General features: G+C 48.8%; 4 protein-coding genes across 4 annotated transcripts; all 4 read right to left on the bottom strand.

The window, feature by feature from the left end:
• Positions 1 to 1292: 1292 nt before the first annotated feature.
• On the bottom strand, positions 1293 to 2229 carry VC83_09365 (uncharacterized protein; the record flags this gene model as incomplete). Its single annotated transcript, XM_024472805.1, has 2 exons — positions 1293 to 1701; positions 1757 to 2229. The coding sequence occupies 2 exons, from the start codon at positions 2227 to 2229 to the stop codon at positions 1293 to 1295; spliced, it is 882 nt and encodes a 293-aa protein (XP_024319634.1).
• A 49-nt stretch (positions 2230 to 2278) lies between these two features.
• Positions 2279 to 2738, bottom strand: VC83_09364 (uncharacterized protein; the record flags this gene model as incomplete). The annotated part of the gene is made up of 2 exons (XM_024472804.1): positions 2279 to 2482; positions 2664 to 2738. The coding sequence occupies 2 exons, from the start codon at positions 2736 to 2738 to the stop codon at positions 2279 to 2281; spliced, it is 279 nt and encodes a 92-aa protein (XP_024319635.1).
• A 581-nt stretch (positions 2739 to 3319) lies between these two features.
• Positions 3320 to 5359, bottom strand: DLD1 (D-lactate ferricytochrome c oxidoreductase; the record flags this gene model as incomplete). The annotated part of the gene is made up of 3 exons (XM_024472803.1): positions 3320 to 3412; positions 3469 to 4919; positions 5020 to 5359. 3 exons carry the CDS (start codon positions 5357 to 5359, stop codon positions 3320 to 3322), a joined length of 1884 nt encoding a protein of 627 aa, XP_024319636.1.
• An 11465-nt stretch (positions 5360 to 16824) lies between these two features.
• On the bottom strand, positions 16825 to 17693 carry VC83_09362 (uncharacterized protein). Its single transcript, XM_024472802.1, has 2 exons — positions 17628 to 17693; positions 16825 to 17575 (listed from the first exon to the last, which is right to left on the bottom strand). Exon 2 carries the CDS (start codon positions 17415 to 17417, stop codon positions 17022 to 17024), a length of 396 nt encoding a protein of 131 aa, XP_024319637.1. The 5' UTR covers positions 17418 to 17575; positions 17628 to 17693; the 3' UTR covers positions 16825 to 17021.
• Between the last annotated feature and the right edge of the window lie 625 nt (positions 17694 to 18318).

The following is an 18318-nucleotide window of genomic DNA, read 5'->3' as shown; positions in this document are numbered from 1 at the left end:
CTTATATGTGATGTGATACGTAGGTATGTGCCACCTATGACTGTCGCCCGAAAACAGCTCCATAGTGCTGGCATAGCAAAAGGTCGAAAACAGAGCCAAAATGGGGGTCAAGAAATGCTATTGCCGTTTTTTCAAAAATCCGAAGGCCCCCCCTTTTGGACCCTCAAACTCCCATACAAATCCTGAATTGGCGCATAAATCAGTATACAGAACGATGAGGTGCGCAAGTGCTTCTGATTTGAGGCATCCTGGGAGAGGCTGGGGAGTATGGCGGCATAATCTAGGGCGTCCGGGGAGGCTCATAGCCGGTGTTAAAGGCAACTGAGGGTGCTTGTCTTGGGTCTGGAGAATCAAGGCAATTCAGTGGGAGAACAGATGACTTACTTGAGAGAGGCAATGCCAGAGAGGACACAAGATAGACAGCTTAGCGAGCTTTCTAGCTGGGATGTTTTGGCGATGCAGGCAAAGGATTGGAGATGTTTGGTGATGGGCAGCTCGGCGAGCTTGCCTATAGGGGAGGTTTCTTCATGGCAGCCAATGCCTGGAGGTGATGGCTGGTGATGGCTGGAGGGATCTGGCGATGGCTGGAGTGGTTTGGTGATGGCTGGTGATGGTAGGAGGTCTGGCGATGGTAGGATTTAGAGAGGTTTGGTGATGGCCGGTGAGGGCAGAAGAGGCCTGGTGATGGTTGGGGTGGTTTGGTGATGGCTGGAGAGGGCAGAAGAGGCCTGGTGATAGTTAGAGCGGGCAGAAGAAGTTTTGTGATGGCCGATGAGGGTGGAAGAGGTCTGGTGAGCTTTAGAAATGCCTAGAGAAGCTTTAGTAAGGTTTGAAGATGCTTGAAATGCCTTGGCCAAGGTTGGGTGAGGTTGGCCGATGTTTTAACAGGTCTAGAGAGTCCCGAAATGAAGCTTGAAAGCAAGCTTCCAGCCAGCTTTTCGAATTGGAATATTTGTTCAGGTGAAATTGACTTACCTGATCTTACCCAATTAATGCCAACTCTGATGGCAGATCAAACCTTCAATGAAGGTTGATTCAAAGACAGATCGTGAGCTGGAGGTGAGGCAGCCTTCACTCCGAGTGTGAGTGCGGGAACCAGCCCAAAATGGCAAGTACACATTTCCTATTTAGGCTGAGGCATCTTTAGAGCATCAGAATCAGCATCACCTACAGTAAATAAGAATACATAGTTAGACAGATAATTGAATTCATTTTTGTATCTACAAATTCACTTCCAGTCTGTAAAACTGCTGATATCCTTGAAGTATCCCCATGCCACCGGTGCTCCATGCCTACATCAACCCAATGTTCCACCAACAGTAAATCAGCTCCGGTGAATGGTTTGGCATATCTGAGGCATATGGCTCTGAATGGCCTGCTGTGTTATTCAATCTCAAGCTGCCCTTTGCAAATGGCGCCGGCTCGTTCCTTCTTGTCGAATCTGTGTCGATAATATAAAGTGGCTTGCTGCCAATTGCTGGGAGGCCAACGATGATCTGGGTTGAGTCCTTGATCTTCATTAACGGTAGCATAACCATCTTGTCCTTTTCACCGCAATCTTCTAATTCAGTAACAATGACAAAGAGGCGTTTCTCACCTGGGATTCGCTCATGTATGAAGCCGAGGTTGAAGCGGCAAATAGTACTGCCACGAGCAACGAAAGAGTTTCCGGCCTCGAAATTGATGCGGCGCTGGGACACTCTGTTTTCATTTTACATTAGCTACTATGGATAAAACGATGGGAGGAAACACTTACGGATCTGTAAAGCCAAGCTGGCTAAACCACTCAACTGCCATATCGCCAAGACTTGTGATGTATGGCATTTGATAATCTTTGGAGTATGCCTCCCGGAGCTGGCAAACAAACGGATGGTGTTCTGGGATGCCTTTGATATACAGCGGCAGGTCAAGCTCGTTTTTAACAAAGGCCCGCGAAACACAACGTGTAGCTCTTGGCCGGATGTGTTTTGCATCTAGGAGGACATCAGGAGCCATCTCTTCGACTATGTCCGGCTGCTCAAGAGAAGGCAGGATATGGCTCATGAGGCCAGGGCACCTTTTGTGGAGGATCTTAATCCTCATCGATATCTCTGGATCTGTGTGCTCAAAGGCACCTTGGAGGAGAAGCCGGAGCGAAGCATTAACGCACTCCCGCTGTATCAAAGTCCATTCGACAGATCTTCCATTTGATGCTTGACCTGGTATCCCATTCTCGAATTTGTAGTTCATGGTATATTCAAGCCGTTGAATTAGGCAGTGTACTGGGACAAACTCAAACTCATCCTCTAAGCTTCTCAGATTGAGAAAGCGGGATAGAAAGCTGAGACCTAATATCTTGGGCCTTTGGCGGCAATTCCATAGCTGAGTAAACTTTTTGGATCTTGATAATGATCCCGTTCTTCTCGATTGGTGCTGATCTCTTGTCAAATCCAATCCCATACACGCGACCAATTCTGATACTACCCCTTTCCGTTGACTTGTACTGGACAAAGTCAGAGCATATGATAAGGGATCCATCTGCAAAGGTAACTTGTGCACCACAAGTTGTCCGTAAGGAACACAGCCAGGTCCGACTCCCAAAATTCATTGGGCGTATCTGTAAACGAGCCAAAGCCGTTCCATAATCCCTTGGTGATGCTGTTTGCTGACAAGATTCATGTGACAAGTGGCGCAGCTTCAAACCAGTACGCATCCCCCTTTCTGTCCTTCTTCGAGCTGAGCTTCTCTTTCGGTGCCATCGTTGGCAACTTCTCTTGATTCAAGCTAACCATCTTATGTCGTAGGGGGAGTAGCGGCAGTTTCACCATCAGTCGTCGTTTGAACGTTATGAGTATTTGAGCAACTTAAGTAACTTATGAGTATCATGAGTATTTGTGCTAACCCTAGCAGTCGGCAGAATTAGATGAACTATGCCGATCGATTCGTCCGCCTGCTGCCTAGATGAATATTACGAAAGGATCCGACCAAATCGCTACGTCGCCACGGGGAATGGGTAGAGGAAGTCAAGGAAGAGGCTTTACGCCGTGGGTTGATCTCGCATTGATATCCTCGGCCACCTAGCCTCTCTCTAAACGGCTTTGAAGTACTTTAAGCGGTCAAGCAGCCAAAGAAATTGTCAAAGTAGTTAAACAAGCCAAACTAGTACTGTGCTATTGGCAAACACATGTGCTGTCACAATTTGCTGGGATATTGAAGATGCTACTAAAAAGTAACACCCCGATAATATCACGCTATGAACTCGTGGAGAAAACCTGTAGATAGATGCCATAGTATATAATTACATAGATGTTGTACTGTACATTCTTGCTCACCTACGATTCTACCAAACCAACATCTCGCTAGATTTTGGCTTCTCAACCCTAACAACCTTGTCGCTGTTCAGAAGGCACAGCGGGTCTAAGGCAAGTTTAATCTACGCATAAGTCGTTAGCAAAACAATCGTCGGCCGAGAGAGAGAGATAAACGTACCTTGCGCATAGCATCTACAGTCGTCGCCCCCAGCTCATGATCCAAGTAATCCCTCTTCACCAGTCCCACCCCATGCTCTCCCGTCACGGTCCCCTCCATCTCCACCGCCCTCTTCACCATGCGATGCACAAACGCCTCAGCCTTCTTGCGCTCCGCATCATTATAGATCAGGATTGTATGGAAGTTACCGTCACCAACGTGCCCCACAATCGCAGCCAGCAGCCCGATCTCCGACAAGTCATCCTTCGTCTCCTCAATGATATCCGGCAGCCTGCTAATCGGCACCGCCACGTCGCCGGTCCACACGTGGTCGCTGTCATCGCGCTTCAGAGCCATGACGCTCCATAGCGCCTCCTTGCGCGCGGACCACAGATCCGTCTTCTCCTGCTCATCGCGCGCGAACTCAAAGGTCTTGGCGCGGTGTTTGTTTGCGATCTGCTGTACCATTTGTACTTGCTCCTTGCACGCGCTCTCAGTGCCTGCGAATTTGAAGAAGAGTGTTGGCTCTTCGGCCCAGGTGCGCGAGGTGGTGCCGGATGCGTTGATGCACTTCATCTGAACGTCGTCGAGGATTTCGATAGCTGCGATGGGGATTCCGTCACCGACGACTCGGGAGACGCACTCGGCGGCGTCACGGATGGATGGGAAGGCGCAGACGGCGACAGAGGTGGCAATTGGCTTCGTCGTTATCTTCAGCGTTGCTTCAGTGACGAGACCTAGAGTTCCCTCACTGCCAATGAACAGCTTGGTGAGGTCATAGCCGGCGCTCGACTTGCGCGGACGTTGGCGCGTCTTGATAACAGTTCCATCGGCCAATACGACGGTCAGGGAGAGAACCCATTCACGCATGGTACCATATCTATAAGCGTTCGTTCCAGAGCAGCCAGTTCCGACCATACCGCCAATCATGGCGCCTGGTCCTGGGTCCGGTGGGAAGAAGAGGTTCGATTCAGCAAGGACTTCGTTCAGATACTCCCATCCAACTGCCGGCTGAACAACAACATCCATGTCTTTCTCGTGAAGCTGCAGGATCTTATCCATTCGTCCGAAATCGATGCAGATCCCCCCACGAGTAGCCGTATAGTGTCCTTCCAGAGATGTTCCGCCAGAATAAGCCGTTACGGGGATTCTCCTCAGGTGGCAGACCTTCATGATCCCGCTAACTTCCTGGGTGGTGGTGGGATAAACGACAAGGAATGGCTTCTCGGAGCCCTTGCGGAGATGCGAAGACCATTCAGAACCGGCGTGAGAGACAACATCATCCTGTGTGGTATTGACGTTATCCTTCCCAACAATGGCGACGAAATCCGCCCAGGCGGCTTCGACGTTTGTAGGCGCAATATTGTGTTTCGGTGGCTTCGTCGCGGCAAGAGGGAGTGTGGAGGTAGGCGATGCAGGAGCTGGGTTCTTGGTGCCCATGTAGTAGCATACTAAGGAGGAGGCGAGGATAACTATACTCCCACGTTAGCAATGGTCTTCTTCAATGCCTCTGCTTCCTGCCCCAGCCATGCGTCAAGGGCAGCTGCACAGTAAGCCCACAGCAGCACTCACCAAACGTAGTCGCCAGATTCCTCCCACCAGCCCATTCCTGCCGCTCATGTGCATGTCTCTCCCGGTCCATACGCTCCTTCGCCGTGCGCGCCGCCGTGCTGTCATACAATTGGCTCCTGAAAGCTCCATGCGTCTCAGCCTGGCTCGGCAGGCTCTCTCTCGGCGCCGCTGGCGGCGGAGTAGTGCCAGGGAGAGGCTTCGAGGAGCCTAGGTTCGACTTGGGGGTATTGGAGTCCGATACATGTCGTCTCTGGAGCTGTGTAGCTGTGCGGCGCAGACATCGCTGGGGCCCCGAGGTGCCGCGCTCCAAGGTCCGCAAGAGGGTGTGCGAGGCGGGCATAGCGGTTGTTGAGCGGGCTGCGTTGAAGAAGTCGGGCAAAGAAGCTCTATGAGCTATTTCGGAGCATGGCAATTTGCCAGAGAAACTAAGGGATGGACACTCAGTTCGCTGCCCAAGTCTGGTTTGGCGATGATGATGATGGTCCAAGCTACTATGGGGATTTTGCAGAAGGCATTGGAGCTAGCCGAGAACGCGATCATATGCGAGTGAAACACCCAAGCGAGTAAAACACTAACGTAAGTCGTGGCGTAACCGGGAGAATGGCGTAAACGGGATAGTGGGGGAAGACCGACCACGAAGAAAGCGAAAAGTAGAGTATTATTACTTTAGTATTCAACTATAATGCAGCCATATACTTCTTCTGGGTTCTCATCCTCCTCGACATTCTCGGTTTGGTCAGGTACAGTGATATTTGTCGCTGTACTCTTGCCTTTGGTAGTCGCTTTCTGGGTGGCCTCCTCGGCCTCAATGACTTGGGAGCGTAATTCCTCTGTAGTTATGTGGAATTGGCCCTTTAAAATTGCGCGTTTCCCTTTGCTCTGTGCTCTCCGTGTTTGTATTATCGATCGTAGGTTATCTGCCTCGCGTTGGTGTAAGAAGTTGCGTGTATTAAGTCGCTCAGTCTCATCAGCCAACCGACGGATATATCGAGTAGTGGGTGTGTTTAGGACTGTACGCGTCTCTAAGGCCGCAACCAGGACAGTGTTCGCTTTGCGCAATGTAGAACAGTCGGGTGGACTACTGTTCTGAAAGACATTGTCAAAAATATCGTACTCAGTTGGTGTTTTTGGTCGATCATCTGTCACATCTGTCTGTTGGAGCGTCACCATCCGGATCACCCGTTGAGGTTGGAAAGGTTGTAGACCAGCACCCCTCCACGCAGATGTAATATTATGAGTAAATAGCGCAATTGCTCTCGCTTTGATGTATGCAGATAACCATTCTGCTTTTTGTATGCGTGTAAGTTGCGCTTCATTCAAATGTGAGAGCGCACTTGTGAGATGTTTTTTCAATGGTCCGAAGACTGCAACATCGAGTGGTTGCAACACATGGGAAGTGTGCGGTGGGAGGACAAGGATAGATATTCGATTTTGCATACAATGGGATATAAAGCCTCTACTTATATGACTGTCGTGGCCATCGCATATGAGTAACCGTTGTTGTTGTGCTCCATTAGATGTCGCTTTCGCATGCGTTGCTGGTTCAAACACGCGTTTTAACCACTCGATGCCATGTAAGTTGCTTGTCCAACCCTTTGTATTAGCAGAGAAGTGCCATTTATCAATAACCTCAGGAGGGATCCAGTTTTGTAAGACGTTCCGACCCTTGAATATAATAAGAGGGTTAATGGTCGTTCCATCCATACAGATGCATTCAACAGCAGACACCCATTCCTGCCGGCCTTGGTGTGCCTGGTGACATGTACGGAGTGTAGAATCAACGATGATCCGAGTACACTCCATAGTGCCAATCGAAAATCCAGTTTCATCCATGTTATACATGTTGTGTTCTTGTATTCCTAGACGTGCCACAAGGTCCTTGTACGCGTCAAACCACCCCGTTAACACATCTTTTGTAACTCCACTCATTCTTTGTGCTTCGACCCGTCTGCCTAGTTGGACTTGTAAATACGGATGTCGTTTTATAAACCGTGGGACCCAGTCTTGTCCAAGGGGAAAGTTCGGAATCTCTTCGTGATGAGTGTGTTGGGCATGTTGACTGTTAGGGTGCGACAGTTCGAAAACACGGCATCGGTTGACACAGATTTCGTCAGCAATATCCCGCAATATACGGTGACTAGGAGCATATCCACTAATTGTTAGCACCTTAATCCACTTTAAAAGTGTCTGCTCTTGCGCTGGCGATAGCAGTTGTTGTTGTTGTCGAGCTTCTCTCCATGACAGTTTCCCATTAACGCGTTGAAGGACTGTGTCTGGCCGAAGGTGTAAAGCCTTTGCAGCACTGTACGAAGATTTGTATAATCCGGATTTAACTCCAGCAACAGCTTGTGCCAATAAAACTTCTAGTTCTTCGGCTTTCTGACTACGCTTTCGCACCATGTTGGGGGTTTACATTGGTTTGGTGATACTCTTGATGCTCAATATTCCCCACTATCCCATTTACGCCATTCTCCCGGTTACGCCACGATGTAACACTGACTTCTAAACGATAGAAGACACAGAGGTTCTCTTGCGTAAAGGTTTACTTATCAGAGGAGGCAGGGGATCAGACACAAAGGCTTCAAGTAACACGTTACTAGTATATAACAAATACTGTATTGAGTTGAGCACGAAGCTCCTATCTAAGGAAATACTATCTACTTATATAGTGGCATCGTGCCTAGTGGACTCTTGGGAACTCACTTGAGTCCTCGGAGTCCTGGACTCTTAGGACTCTTCTCATCATCCTGCGAGTCCGTCACGTGCCTAGTGGACTCCTGGGAACTCACTCGAGTCCTCGGAGTCCTGGACTCTTAGGACTCTTCTCATCATCCTGCGAGTCCGTCACGTGATACTTTCGGAACTACTATTCCCCGCTGCCCCTCCAGGTACCAGGGCCGGTCTCATGCGACCTCCCTCCTTCCTGTCCTGTAGTTGGCCAGCCTTCTTGTTCCGTCGTAACACTCGCTCCCTTCCCCTGGGCATTCGTCTCGAATCCTATAAGTACGTCCATGTCCCCGGGACTCTGCTGCTCCTCAGCGAGTCCTTCAACATGCAACATGCCTACTGACACTGCCCGCAAACTCCAGGAACGCAATGATCTTGTCCGTCGAATAAAGAACCACGGATACGAACTACCCGAAATGGATTCTTGCTCGAACTGCGTGAGGCGAAACGTTACTTGCGTGTCGTCTCCAAATGATTCACGGCGGTGCGCCGAGTGCGTTCGTCGCAACTTGAAAGAAAAGTGTGACTGTATGGGTCCTGAGCATCCCGACTGGGTGAAGCTCGAACGGGAGGAGGATCGCCTGGATCGCGAAGAGGAAGAAACCCTTTCGAAGTTACTTCGTCTGCGGAAGCAGAAACGCCTCATCCGAACCCGTGGTAAAGATATGCTCCAGCGAGGTTTGAAAACCCTCGACGAGCTTGATGCGGCAGAGGAGGCCGAACGTGTGGCTGCTGAGAAGCGTGACGCTGTTGAGGCCGAGGAACAGGCAGTTAGCGCTGCCTCCTCGTCTGTGACCGGGACCCCCGCTTCCTCCGATCCACTGGCCTACTCCCCTGCATCTTGGGATCAATGGCTGGCGGATGGCGGCGTCGATATTCCTCCAGCAGTTCTTTGCTGATGTTTCTTGTTGGTTCCCACGAATTATCCGTAGGTTCGTAATTTTCCCATTTTATCAAAAACTCTTCTCGACGTCCTACTAACCTTCTGTCTAGGATCGCTTCGACCTCATATTCGATTATCTCATTCTCGGGTTGGAGTTCGGTGTCGGTCGCAATTGGGGTATTTCCTCTTGCTGGTTCCAGTAGTGAGACATGAAATACCGGGTGTAGTCTAGACTTCTTGGGTAGCTGCAGTCTGTAATTAACTGAGCTGACTTTGTTCAATATTTTGAATGGTCCCAATTTCTTGAAGTCCAACTTTGTGCTTGGTCGTTTCGTTTTGATATGTTTCCGGAGTAGGTATACTTTATCCCCCTTCTTGAAGGCAGGTTCCATACTGCGCTTCTTGTTTGCGTATGCGGCGGATCGTTCATTTAAGAATTGGATGTCCGTCGCAAGTTGTTCGTGGAACGATTTAAGTTGTTCCACCACGATCAGGGCTTGTTCAGCTCGTGATTCATCCGGTCTTGGTTGCCTATATGCTTCTGGTTGCTAGCCATAATTGGCAAAGAACGGTGAGAGTTTCGTTGCTTCTGTCATCGCGCTGTTATATGCAAACTGTGCGATGGGTAAGATCTGAACCCAGTTATCCTGTTGATAATTGACATAGCTTCGCAGGTACTGTTCAAGGGTCTGGTTTAATCTTTCTGTTTGGCCGTCTGTCTGGGGATGAAAAGCTGTTGACAGCTTATGATTTGTTCCCAGTAGCGCCATCAATGATTTCCAGAATTTCGAAGTAAAGAGCTTGTCTCTATCTGAGATGATTTCTTCTGGCATCCCATGATCGGCTAATATGACTCGAATGAAGGTATATGCGAGCGCCTCGGCGTCGCTAGCTTCTAGATATGGTATAAACTTCCCATATTTCGTGAGTCTTTCCGTGATGACGAGGATAGAGTCGTATTCTATTCCTGTTAACGGGTCCTTGGAGGGTGGAAGCTTGACGACGAAGTCCAAAGCTATTGATTTCCATGCTCCTTTTGGTACTGGTGTCGACTTGAGTTGTCCGTATGGCAGATGCCTATTGGATTTTGACTTGCTGCAAATGTCGCACTCTCTTACCACTGTCTCTACCTGCTTCCTCATACCTGGGAAGTAGTAGTGTCGAGTGATTCGTTCGAAGGTTCGCGTTACTCCCTGATGACCGTGTGCTGGTAACGAGTGTTGTTCTTGCACCAGCGGGCGTCTCATTTGACTTGGGACATACACTAACCCTTTGTATCGAATCAATCCTTGTTCGTCGATGGCGAAGTCGCCTTCAACTTTGGACAAGACTCGCTTGGCGCATTCGTCTGTTGCGTAAGCTTTCTTGAGTCTTTCCTCGAGTTCTGTATCTTCGATGACTGAGATCGTCGCTAGTAACTCGTTGTACTGTATTCCTGCATCTGTTTTCTTCAGAATTGCTCTAGGTCTTTCTTCCTTTGGGCCAGCGTAGTCAGTCCGTCTGCTGAGAGCGTCTGCTCTTGCATTCTCGGAGCCCTTGCGATAGGTTATCGTGAAGTTGTAGGCTGCGAGGGTTTCTGCCCAGCGGACTTGTCTGCGGTTTAAAACCTTGGTCGTGGTGAAGTATATGAGGTTCTTGTGATCCGTCCATACCTGCACAGGGTAGGTGGATCCCTCAAGATATACTCGCCACTGCTCAAAGGCAACGACAATAGCCAGTAGCTCCTTGTCGTGGATGTCGTAATTGAGTTCCACGGGTGACAGTTTCCTAGAGTAGTACGCGATTGGTTTGAACTTACCGTTCTCGTCTGGTTGATTCAGACATGCTCCAATTGTGAAGTCAGAAGAGTCCGTTTCGAGGATGATCTTCTTTGCAGGGTCAAATGTAGCAAGGATAGGTGCTTCCGTGAACTTCGTCTTAAGTTCCTGGAAAGCAGCCTCTGCCTTGTCCGTCCATTTGAATTCGAGATCCTTTCTGGTAAGCTCCGTGAGTGGTTGAGCTACCTTGGAATATCCTGAGATGAATCTTCGGTAGAAGTTGGCGAAGCCTAGGAAGGCTTGCACTTCCTTGACCGTGGTCGGTGTTGGCCATTCCAACACTGCCGTTACTTTTGCTTGGTCCATCTTGATGCCGTGCGTTCCGATAATGTAACCCAAGAATTCGACTTGGTTTTTATGGAACTCGCACTTCTCTGGTTTGAGGAGTAAGCTGTACTCCTTTAGTTTCTTCAGGACAAGTTTGACATGCTTGACATGCTCTTCCTTGGTTGCTGAATACACCAGGACATCGTCTAGGTAGACAATGGTAAAGATGTCTAAGTATTCGTGCAAAGCATCATTCATCAGTCGTTGCATAGATGCGGGTGCGTTTGTTAGCCCAAAGGGCATGACTTGATACTCGAATAGGCCATAGCGGGTGCGGAATACTGTTTTCCACTCTTCCCCAGCCTTGATTCGGATCAGGTTGTATGCTCCTCGCAGATCTAGCTTACTGAAGATCTTTGCTCCTTGAAATCTATCGTGTAGTTCGTTGATTAACGGCAGGGCATACCTGTCCTTGATTGTGATGTTGTTCAACGCTCGATAGTCCACACATAACCGTAGGGAGCCGTCTTTCTTTGGTACGAAAAGCACCGGACTTCCTGCTGGTGATGTGGATGGTCTGATGAATCCTTTCACTAGGTTATCATTGATGTACTCCTTAAGTACCTTCAGCTCCTTTTCCGATAGCTGATATATTGGTCCGAATGGTGGACTCTTGTCTTTCTCCAAAGGTATCTCGTGATCCCATGGTTGGTGCTTAGGAAGCGCCTCGTTCTTAGGGCCTTCCTGGAATAATTGCTCGTATTCCTTGTACTCCACCGGTATACTCATCGGTGAGGATGCCTGGGCTAGGTCATCGAGCTCGGAGGTTGCACATAACTCCTTCCGGCCCTGGGAGGGTTTCTCCCGTTGTCGCGTGTCCGTCCGTTGTTCACACGCGCACTGGCTCATCACAACTTTCTCGTTCCACCAGTTGATCTGGGGGTTGTGTTTCTTGAGCCATGGCACACCAAGGATGCACGCATGGTTGTCCATGTGCACGATGTCAAACTGAATCGTTTCCTTGTGCCCGTGTAGCATGACCATTTCCAATGGGACCGTTTCGTGGGTCACCATTCCTTCATTAGTCGAGATGGGCTCTCCATCTACAACCATTAACGGGTATGGTTTGGCTTTCATTGTTGTTTTGAAACCTTGCGTGTCTGCTACTTTCTTTGTCATAAAGTTGCCCGTCGCTTTTGAGTCAATCATTGCTCGGAGGTGTCGCTGTTGTATCTTAGCGACCACATATAGTTGCATGCTGCCCGTCGTGGCGCATAGCTGGTCTGTACTAGGCCTCTTCATGTCGCTCGCCGGTGGCCTACCGTCGAGGACTCCTAGTTTTTTGACTCGTCCGAGGAAGGATAGTATTCATCCGCTTCCAATGGTGGTCCTTGGGGAGATCGTTTCCCTCGCTCTTCTGCTTCGTCTAGCAGATGTGGGTATTTCTCGTATACCTGTTCGCTTTTGATAGGCAAGTCCCCTTCAGACTGGCTTCGCCTGAGGGCGTGAACTTGCTCTGCGTCTCTGAAGTGTATCCTGGGCGAGGATCGGGGAAACAACTGATTCTGGTGTTTCTTTTTCCAGTGGAGCTTGCAGTCATCTTCGCTGCAATACTCCCAGTAGACATACGCGTGCCAGGGATGATCAGTCTCTGTTGCGTCTGTCGTTGATAGTTCCCGCTGTCCTCTCACCCATGCACTATCTTCCCTCGGAGGCATGGAGAACGTGTCTAGTTGCTCCATGGCTCTCCTTTCGATGCGTGGAGTGGGTCTCGCATTTTCCCGTCGGAGCATATCTCTGGCTTTCTCGTCGTACTTCTTCAGGGCTCTCCTGCGGTCCTGGTAGTAAAGTTTGACGCTTTTCATATACTTCAGTTTAGCCATATGCTCGACATCCTTCTCCAGTTCTTCCGCTTCTTGGGCTTCCAACTTAGCTACGTCTTGGGACGTGCCAAGCAGCCTGCGGGTATTCGTTAGTTGGTCGTAGTATCTCCAGAGGTCATTCTTGCAGTCGTCCACCTTGCACTTTAACGGAAGTTCCTGTAACAGGTTCCCGTAGATGCCCTTAAGCATGGGGATTCTCCTCTGGCCGCTGGGCTTGTCTCGTTCGGCCCTAATCTTCGCATGGGCGTGTTTTGCCATGCGTCTTACTACGCTCTTGCACCGTGGACTCATTGGTTCCGTAGGTGCGAGTTCATCGAAGGTCTCCTGTTCCGAAACGGTGAACGATTCCGCCTCCGACCCTTCATCTGAGCTCTCGTCTTCTGGGGTGCTTTCGCCGTTTATTCCCCAGTCCTGTTTGCTCACAAACGTTGCGTTCAACTGTCCTGTCCAGGTGGCATTGAGTTGTTTGCCGACTTTGCGTCCGCCGTTCCCTTTCTTTGGCTGTCTGCAGTCTCGGGCCATGTGGCCTGGCTTGTCGCAGTTAAAACAGAGTCGTTCCTTGAATTGTCTGTCTTTCTTAGGGTCACGGGGTCATCCAGGTTTGAACGTGGCATCGAGTTCCATTGGGTCCGACCAACGGTTGTCTCGCGGGTGTTGATCCCGTCGTCTGCCCTCGTTTCCCCGGTAGGGGTAACTTTTCTTGGGCTTGTCATAGGTCCGACGTTCCTTCTGGAATTCGTATAGTCGATTGTCGATTCGGACCGTATGTTCGATTAGCGCTACCATGTCCGTTGGTTGTTGTTCCAAACGGGCAAGTTCCATACGTATATGGCTCTTCAGCCCACGTCGGTAGTGGCTGATGAGTGCGCTGGCGTCCCATCCTGTCTGATTGCCGTATCTCTGGAATTCTGTGGAGTACGTGAGGGCGCTGCCAGTCTGCTTAAGTGCAAACAGATGGTCTTCCGCGGTCTTAATCTCATCGATGTCTCCGAACATGTGTCGGATTTCCTTACAGAATCCATTCCAGCTGCCAAACATAGTCTGCGTAGTTGTCATGCTTCCATTGGTACTTTCATATTTGAAATAATCCTTGAGGAATGGTTCGATCCATCGCAGGGCTTCCCCCCTAAGGTAGGACGCAGTCCACAGGGCATAGCTCTCCTGGGTGGGAAACTTCTCGTCATTGAAGTGCTGGTACAGTTCGACCTGTAGCAAAAACACCTCAAGTTCCTTTCGGTTGCCGGAGTAAGTATCGGGCAACTTGACGCGTAGAGTTTCCTTGAGTTCGTTGATGGTGGGTGCGTCGGGCATCTCCTCATTCTCAGGCTTAGACCTCTGAGACGAAGTTGGCGTGGTGGGGGTTTTCCCCTTCGAACTGACGACAGACATGTTGCTTTGTGTATGAGCCAGTGCCTCGTAGAAGTGGTGCTTTGTGTATGAGCCAGTGCCTCGTAGAAGTGGTGCTCAAAGTGTAACGCTGACTTCTAAACAATAGAAGACACAGAGGTTCTCTTGCGTAAAGGTTTACTTATCAGAGGAGGCAGGGGATCAGACACAAAGGCTTCAAGTAACACGTTACTAGTATATAACAAATACTGTATTGAGTTGAGCACGAAGCTCCTATCTAAGGAAATACTATCTACTTATATAGTGGCGTCGTGCCTAGTGGACTCTTGGGAACTCACTTGAGTCCTCGGAGTCCTGGACTCTTAGGACTCTTCTCATCATCCTGCGAGTCCGTCACGTGCCTAGTGGACTCCTGGGAACTCACTCGAGTCCTCGGAGTCCTGGACTCTTAGGACTCTTCTCATCATCCTGCGAGTCCGTCACGTGATACTTTCGGAACTACTATTCCCCGCTGCCCCTCCAGGTACCAGGGCCGGTCTCATGCGACCTCCCTCCTTCCTGTCCTGTAGTTGGCCAGCCTTCTTGTTCCGTCGTAACACACGACTTACGTTACATTTTACACTAAAAATCACAAATTTCGTAACTTACTATCTCAACAACCCTTTAATAATAAATTATAAAATATAATCTCAGCTTTTTATAAGCATTTAAAGTACTCTACTTGATTTTTAAAGCAATTGGTCGAGCAGTTATTAAGATACTAAGAATTAGGTTAAAAATAGGGGCTAAAACTTAATATCTTTAGCAACTAATCTACAGTATAACGCCAATTGCTTTGAAAATCAAGTAGAGTACTTTAAATGCTTTTGGGACTAGTGTGGGAATACTACTGAGTAACTTCACCAACAGTGTCCATCGTTATCCTCCACCGACAAGAAACTGTTTCGTACACGCAGATTCTGTCTAGAGAAAGGGAGATTCATTGAATAATTGGTAGCAGAGTGCTCATAGTAGTACCATGAGCGCTTCATCTTTCCCAATATGGCAAGGTAGGTGGAGGGAACATCAAGTATACTGTAAGTAATATGGATTTCGCTCTTTCTCAAGCCTTCTGTATATGTTGAGCTCTTGGTAGGTTCGGTAGAATAGTAAATGATAATTCTGGTATCACGAGTAGGGTCCAATTGATTAGAAGTAAAAATGCATATTCATTTAATCTAGCTACTCTAGCTACTCTATATACTGCAGAACTCTCCTCTGAGTTAGTCGAGGGTAAGCAAGTCCGTAGGCTTGACCGGAGTTTGCCCCCAAGTCTATTTCTCATGGTGCAGAGTGAGAACTCCGCCGCCTGATGCTTCGCCGGAGTGAGAATTCCACATGCCCCTTCACTCCTTGACCAGTGCTTTGGCACTCCAGTCTTCAAGACTGAGCTGCTGCACAAAGGCAGCGTGCTTCGCTCCATTGAGTGGCTTGGTTAGGCCGTCTGCGGCCAATTTGGTTGTTTCTACATATGAGAAACTGACCCGTTTTTCCTCTACTTCCTGACGTAGGAAATGGTGTTTTATGTCGATGTGCTTAGTGCGCTGGTGGAACTCTGGTTCTCAGTCAGTGCCAAGCTGCCTTGATTATCACCCTCAATCACTACTGGATTGAGGCCTTCATTGTATCCAAGGCTTCTGAGTGGCTTCGGAGCCATATAGCTTCTCGTGTGGTGTTAGATAGCCCATAATACTCAGCTTCTGTACTTGATAATGCTACTGTCCTTTGTCTTCCTGTTTTCCAAGTGATAACTCCACTGTAGAGGAAGAACAGATATCCAGATGTCGAAGATCTAGTATCAAGATCTGCCCCCCAATCAAAATCAGAGCATCCTTTAAAGCCCCTCTTCTTTCCATGGTATGTGACCCCGAGGCCCTTCGTGTGCTCAAGGTATCGTAACGTTCTATAAGCAGCTTGTAAATGGGCTGCTGTCAGATTTGACAGGAAGCGGCTTAGGAAGGATACAGCAAAAGCAATATCTGGCCGGGTCTGTGTCATGGCATACATGAGCGACCCTATAATCGACTGTAACAGCTTGGTGTCTTTTTCTGAAGCTTGTTCTGTATCCGTATATGTAATGGTGGGTGCACCAGATGTGAGAATCTAGCCACCCAGGGGAAGGTATGATTTTAATGAGACAACACACTGTCTTAGGAAACAGAGCCAAAGGGTTGTATCTTAGACTATTCCACAACGCAGCAATCAAGTGTATGATGTAGTGGAGTGGTTTAGGCAAGTTGTAACAAATGTTGAGTCTGAGAACTCAGGGATAAGTCAGAGGTTCGCACCTCACTGACTTTTCAGAAACAAGGAGTAACAAGATCAATGCTTGGAAGCTTGGAAAAGACGTGGAAGTATGTGATAGTCGATTTACTGTATTGTCTGCTTGCCCTTTCTTAAGGAAAGGGCAATCCTATTTATGCTAAAGGAGTGTAGTTCTCTCATTTTCCAAGACTTTCCATGACTAACCAGGCTTGGTAACTGTAGTCGACGTAAGAGAATCCCATAGAACCATCTCTTAGGTTCCTAGCCTATAGGAAGTGAAAGGAGGTCCAAGGTCAGAGTACCCCTATAGACAAATTATGTCATAACTTAACCAATCTTGTGGGTAACTAAGGAGCGATGGCGTGTAATGAATCATAGAGGGTTGTAGAAGCTTTTGGAGCTATCGTTCATGTTCCTAGGCCTCTAGTTGGTAGAGATATGTCATGTGGTAGTATTAGCCCAGTTGCTAAGGAGTGATGTCATGTAATGAATCATAGAGGGTTGTAGAGATATGCTATGTGGTAATATTGGCCCAGTAACTAAGGAGCGATGATATGTAATGAATCATAGAGGGTTGTAGCAATCGTTGAGTAGTATTGCTCTTGTTGTTGGTGTGATAAGCCAAAATATGTATAGTGACTTGTAGGTTTTGAGGAGATTTCTAAGTTTGCTCTTGAGTTTGATAGCAAACTGAGTGCAACGAATGTCAGTATGACACCTTTCCTCTCCTATCAGCACTAAAATATTGATCATTCTCAATTGCCTTCAATCCCATCACAATGCCAGGCCTCCTCCAAAAGAGCAAAATCCGGGGTCTCTTGCACATCTCTTGATGCTCGAGTCAACGGCGAGGACGGCGGCACCGAAGGAAGCGTCTGTCACAAAGAGTGAGGTGCTGCCAGGGATAGCCGCGGAACCAAACAGGACAGCGGTGCCGGCAGGGGAGCTGCGGGTTTCGGTCATCGATAGACTTGAAATTGCGCCTCCACAGGGAGAGGTGGGGTTGACTGGGAACGCAGAGATGAAGCCGGTGTTGTTTGCAGGAGGGTTGCCCTTGACATCTGTGAACAGGACAGACTCGTCACTGGAGAAGAAAACTTGGGAGACGGTGTTGAATGGGCCAACGGGTGGTGTGGTCTGGCCGAGGCCGAATGGGTGAAGGGCGTCCATCTTGCCGAGGCCATGGGAGGAGAAGATGCCACCCTAACAGGGAAGGGCATCATCACTGATCAATCTGCTACATGCTGGGTTACCATATCCGATGTCACTGTAAATGCTTACGTCTGATATTGTTGTGAACCACATTGTTGAGATGAGCACTCAGGATGCTAGCATTATCAGCTCTACTGATCTATCTGCGAACGGCGGCACCGGCCTTACCGACGTTGCTTCGGGAGGGAAGTTTATATGCCCTGAGCGCAGGAGATGGAAAGGTCAAGACAACAGTGACGGTTTTGGAGGAAAGGTAAAACAGATCCAGTAGTTCGATATCAGGTCGACGGGCGCGGGCAAGAATTCGCAGGGGTTGACGTTACTCATGTGATTCCCGAGAGTTTAAAACACATCATATATGGGCCAGGAACCCAGGGGGTGAAAAGGTGGGGATCAAGTATTAATATTGTTGTTAAAATCAAATTATGTTCTTTCTATATATGGATATTTACATTGGCATCCGCCTCATCTCTGCTACAGTCCAGTATTTCCTCATGTTCTCGGCACCCAACGTCTTGACCTCTTGATCTAGATGAGTCCATAACACTGTTCCCCAGGAGTCCATCTTCGTCTTGAGCACCCTCAAATCAAAGTCGGCCTCCCCAGTTTGGCACTGCTGCAAGTACAGCTTAAATACGTCCAAGCCATCGTGGATCTCCTTGTGCTGCCTTAACAACTTCGCTGCGCCCTTGTACTTAGGGCCGTTCTTGAACTCCGGCATTTTCTTAGCGAGAACAGGGAAGACGTGCACCTCTTCGATGGAGTGATGCGCCGTGAGATGCCCACAAAACTGCAGGCCAGTGGATGAACTGCTTGATGGACATGTTCTTTGGGCGTTGGTTAGACTCGCAGGCACCAT

This window comes from Pseudogymnoascus destructans (assembly GCF_001641265.1).
Source record: "Pseudogymnoascus destructans isolate 20631-21 unplaced genomic scaffold scaffold_45, whole genome shotgun sequence".
In the NCBI taxonomy this organism is placed as follows: Eukaryota; Fungi; Ascomycota; class Leotiomycetes; order Thelebolales; family Thelebolaceae; genus Pseudogymnoascus; species Pseudogymnoascus destructans.
The sequence above is the reverse complement of the archived record's forward strand: the minus strand, read 5'-3'. Positions and strand labels throughout refer to the sequence as shown.

Excerpts from the sequence above, each read along its gene's own strand:
- VC83_09362 (XM_024472802.1), bottom strand. The coding sequence starts at position 17,417 with ATGGACGCCCTTCACCCATTCGGCCTCGGCCAGACCACACCACCCGTT.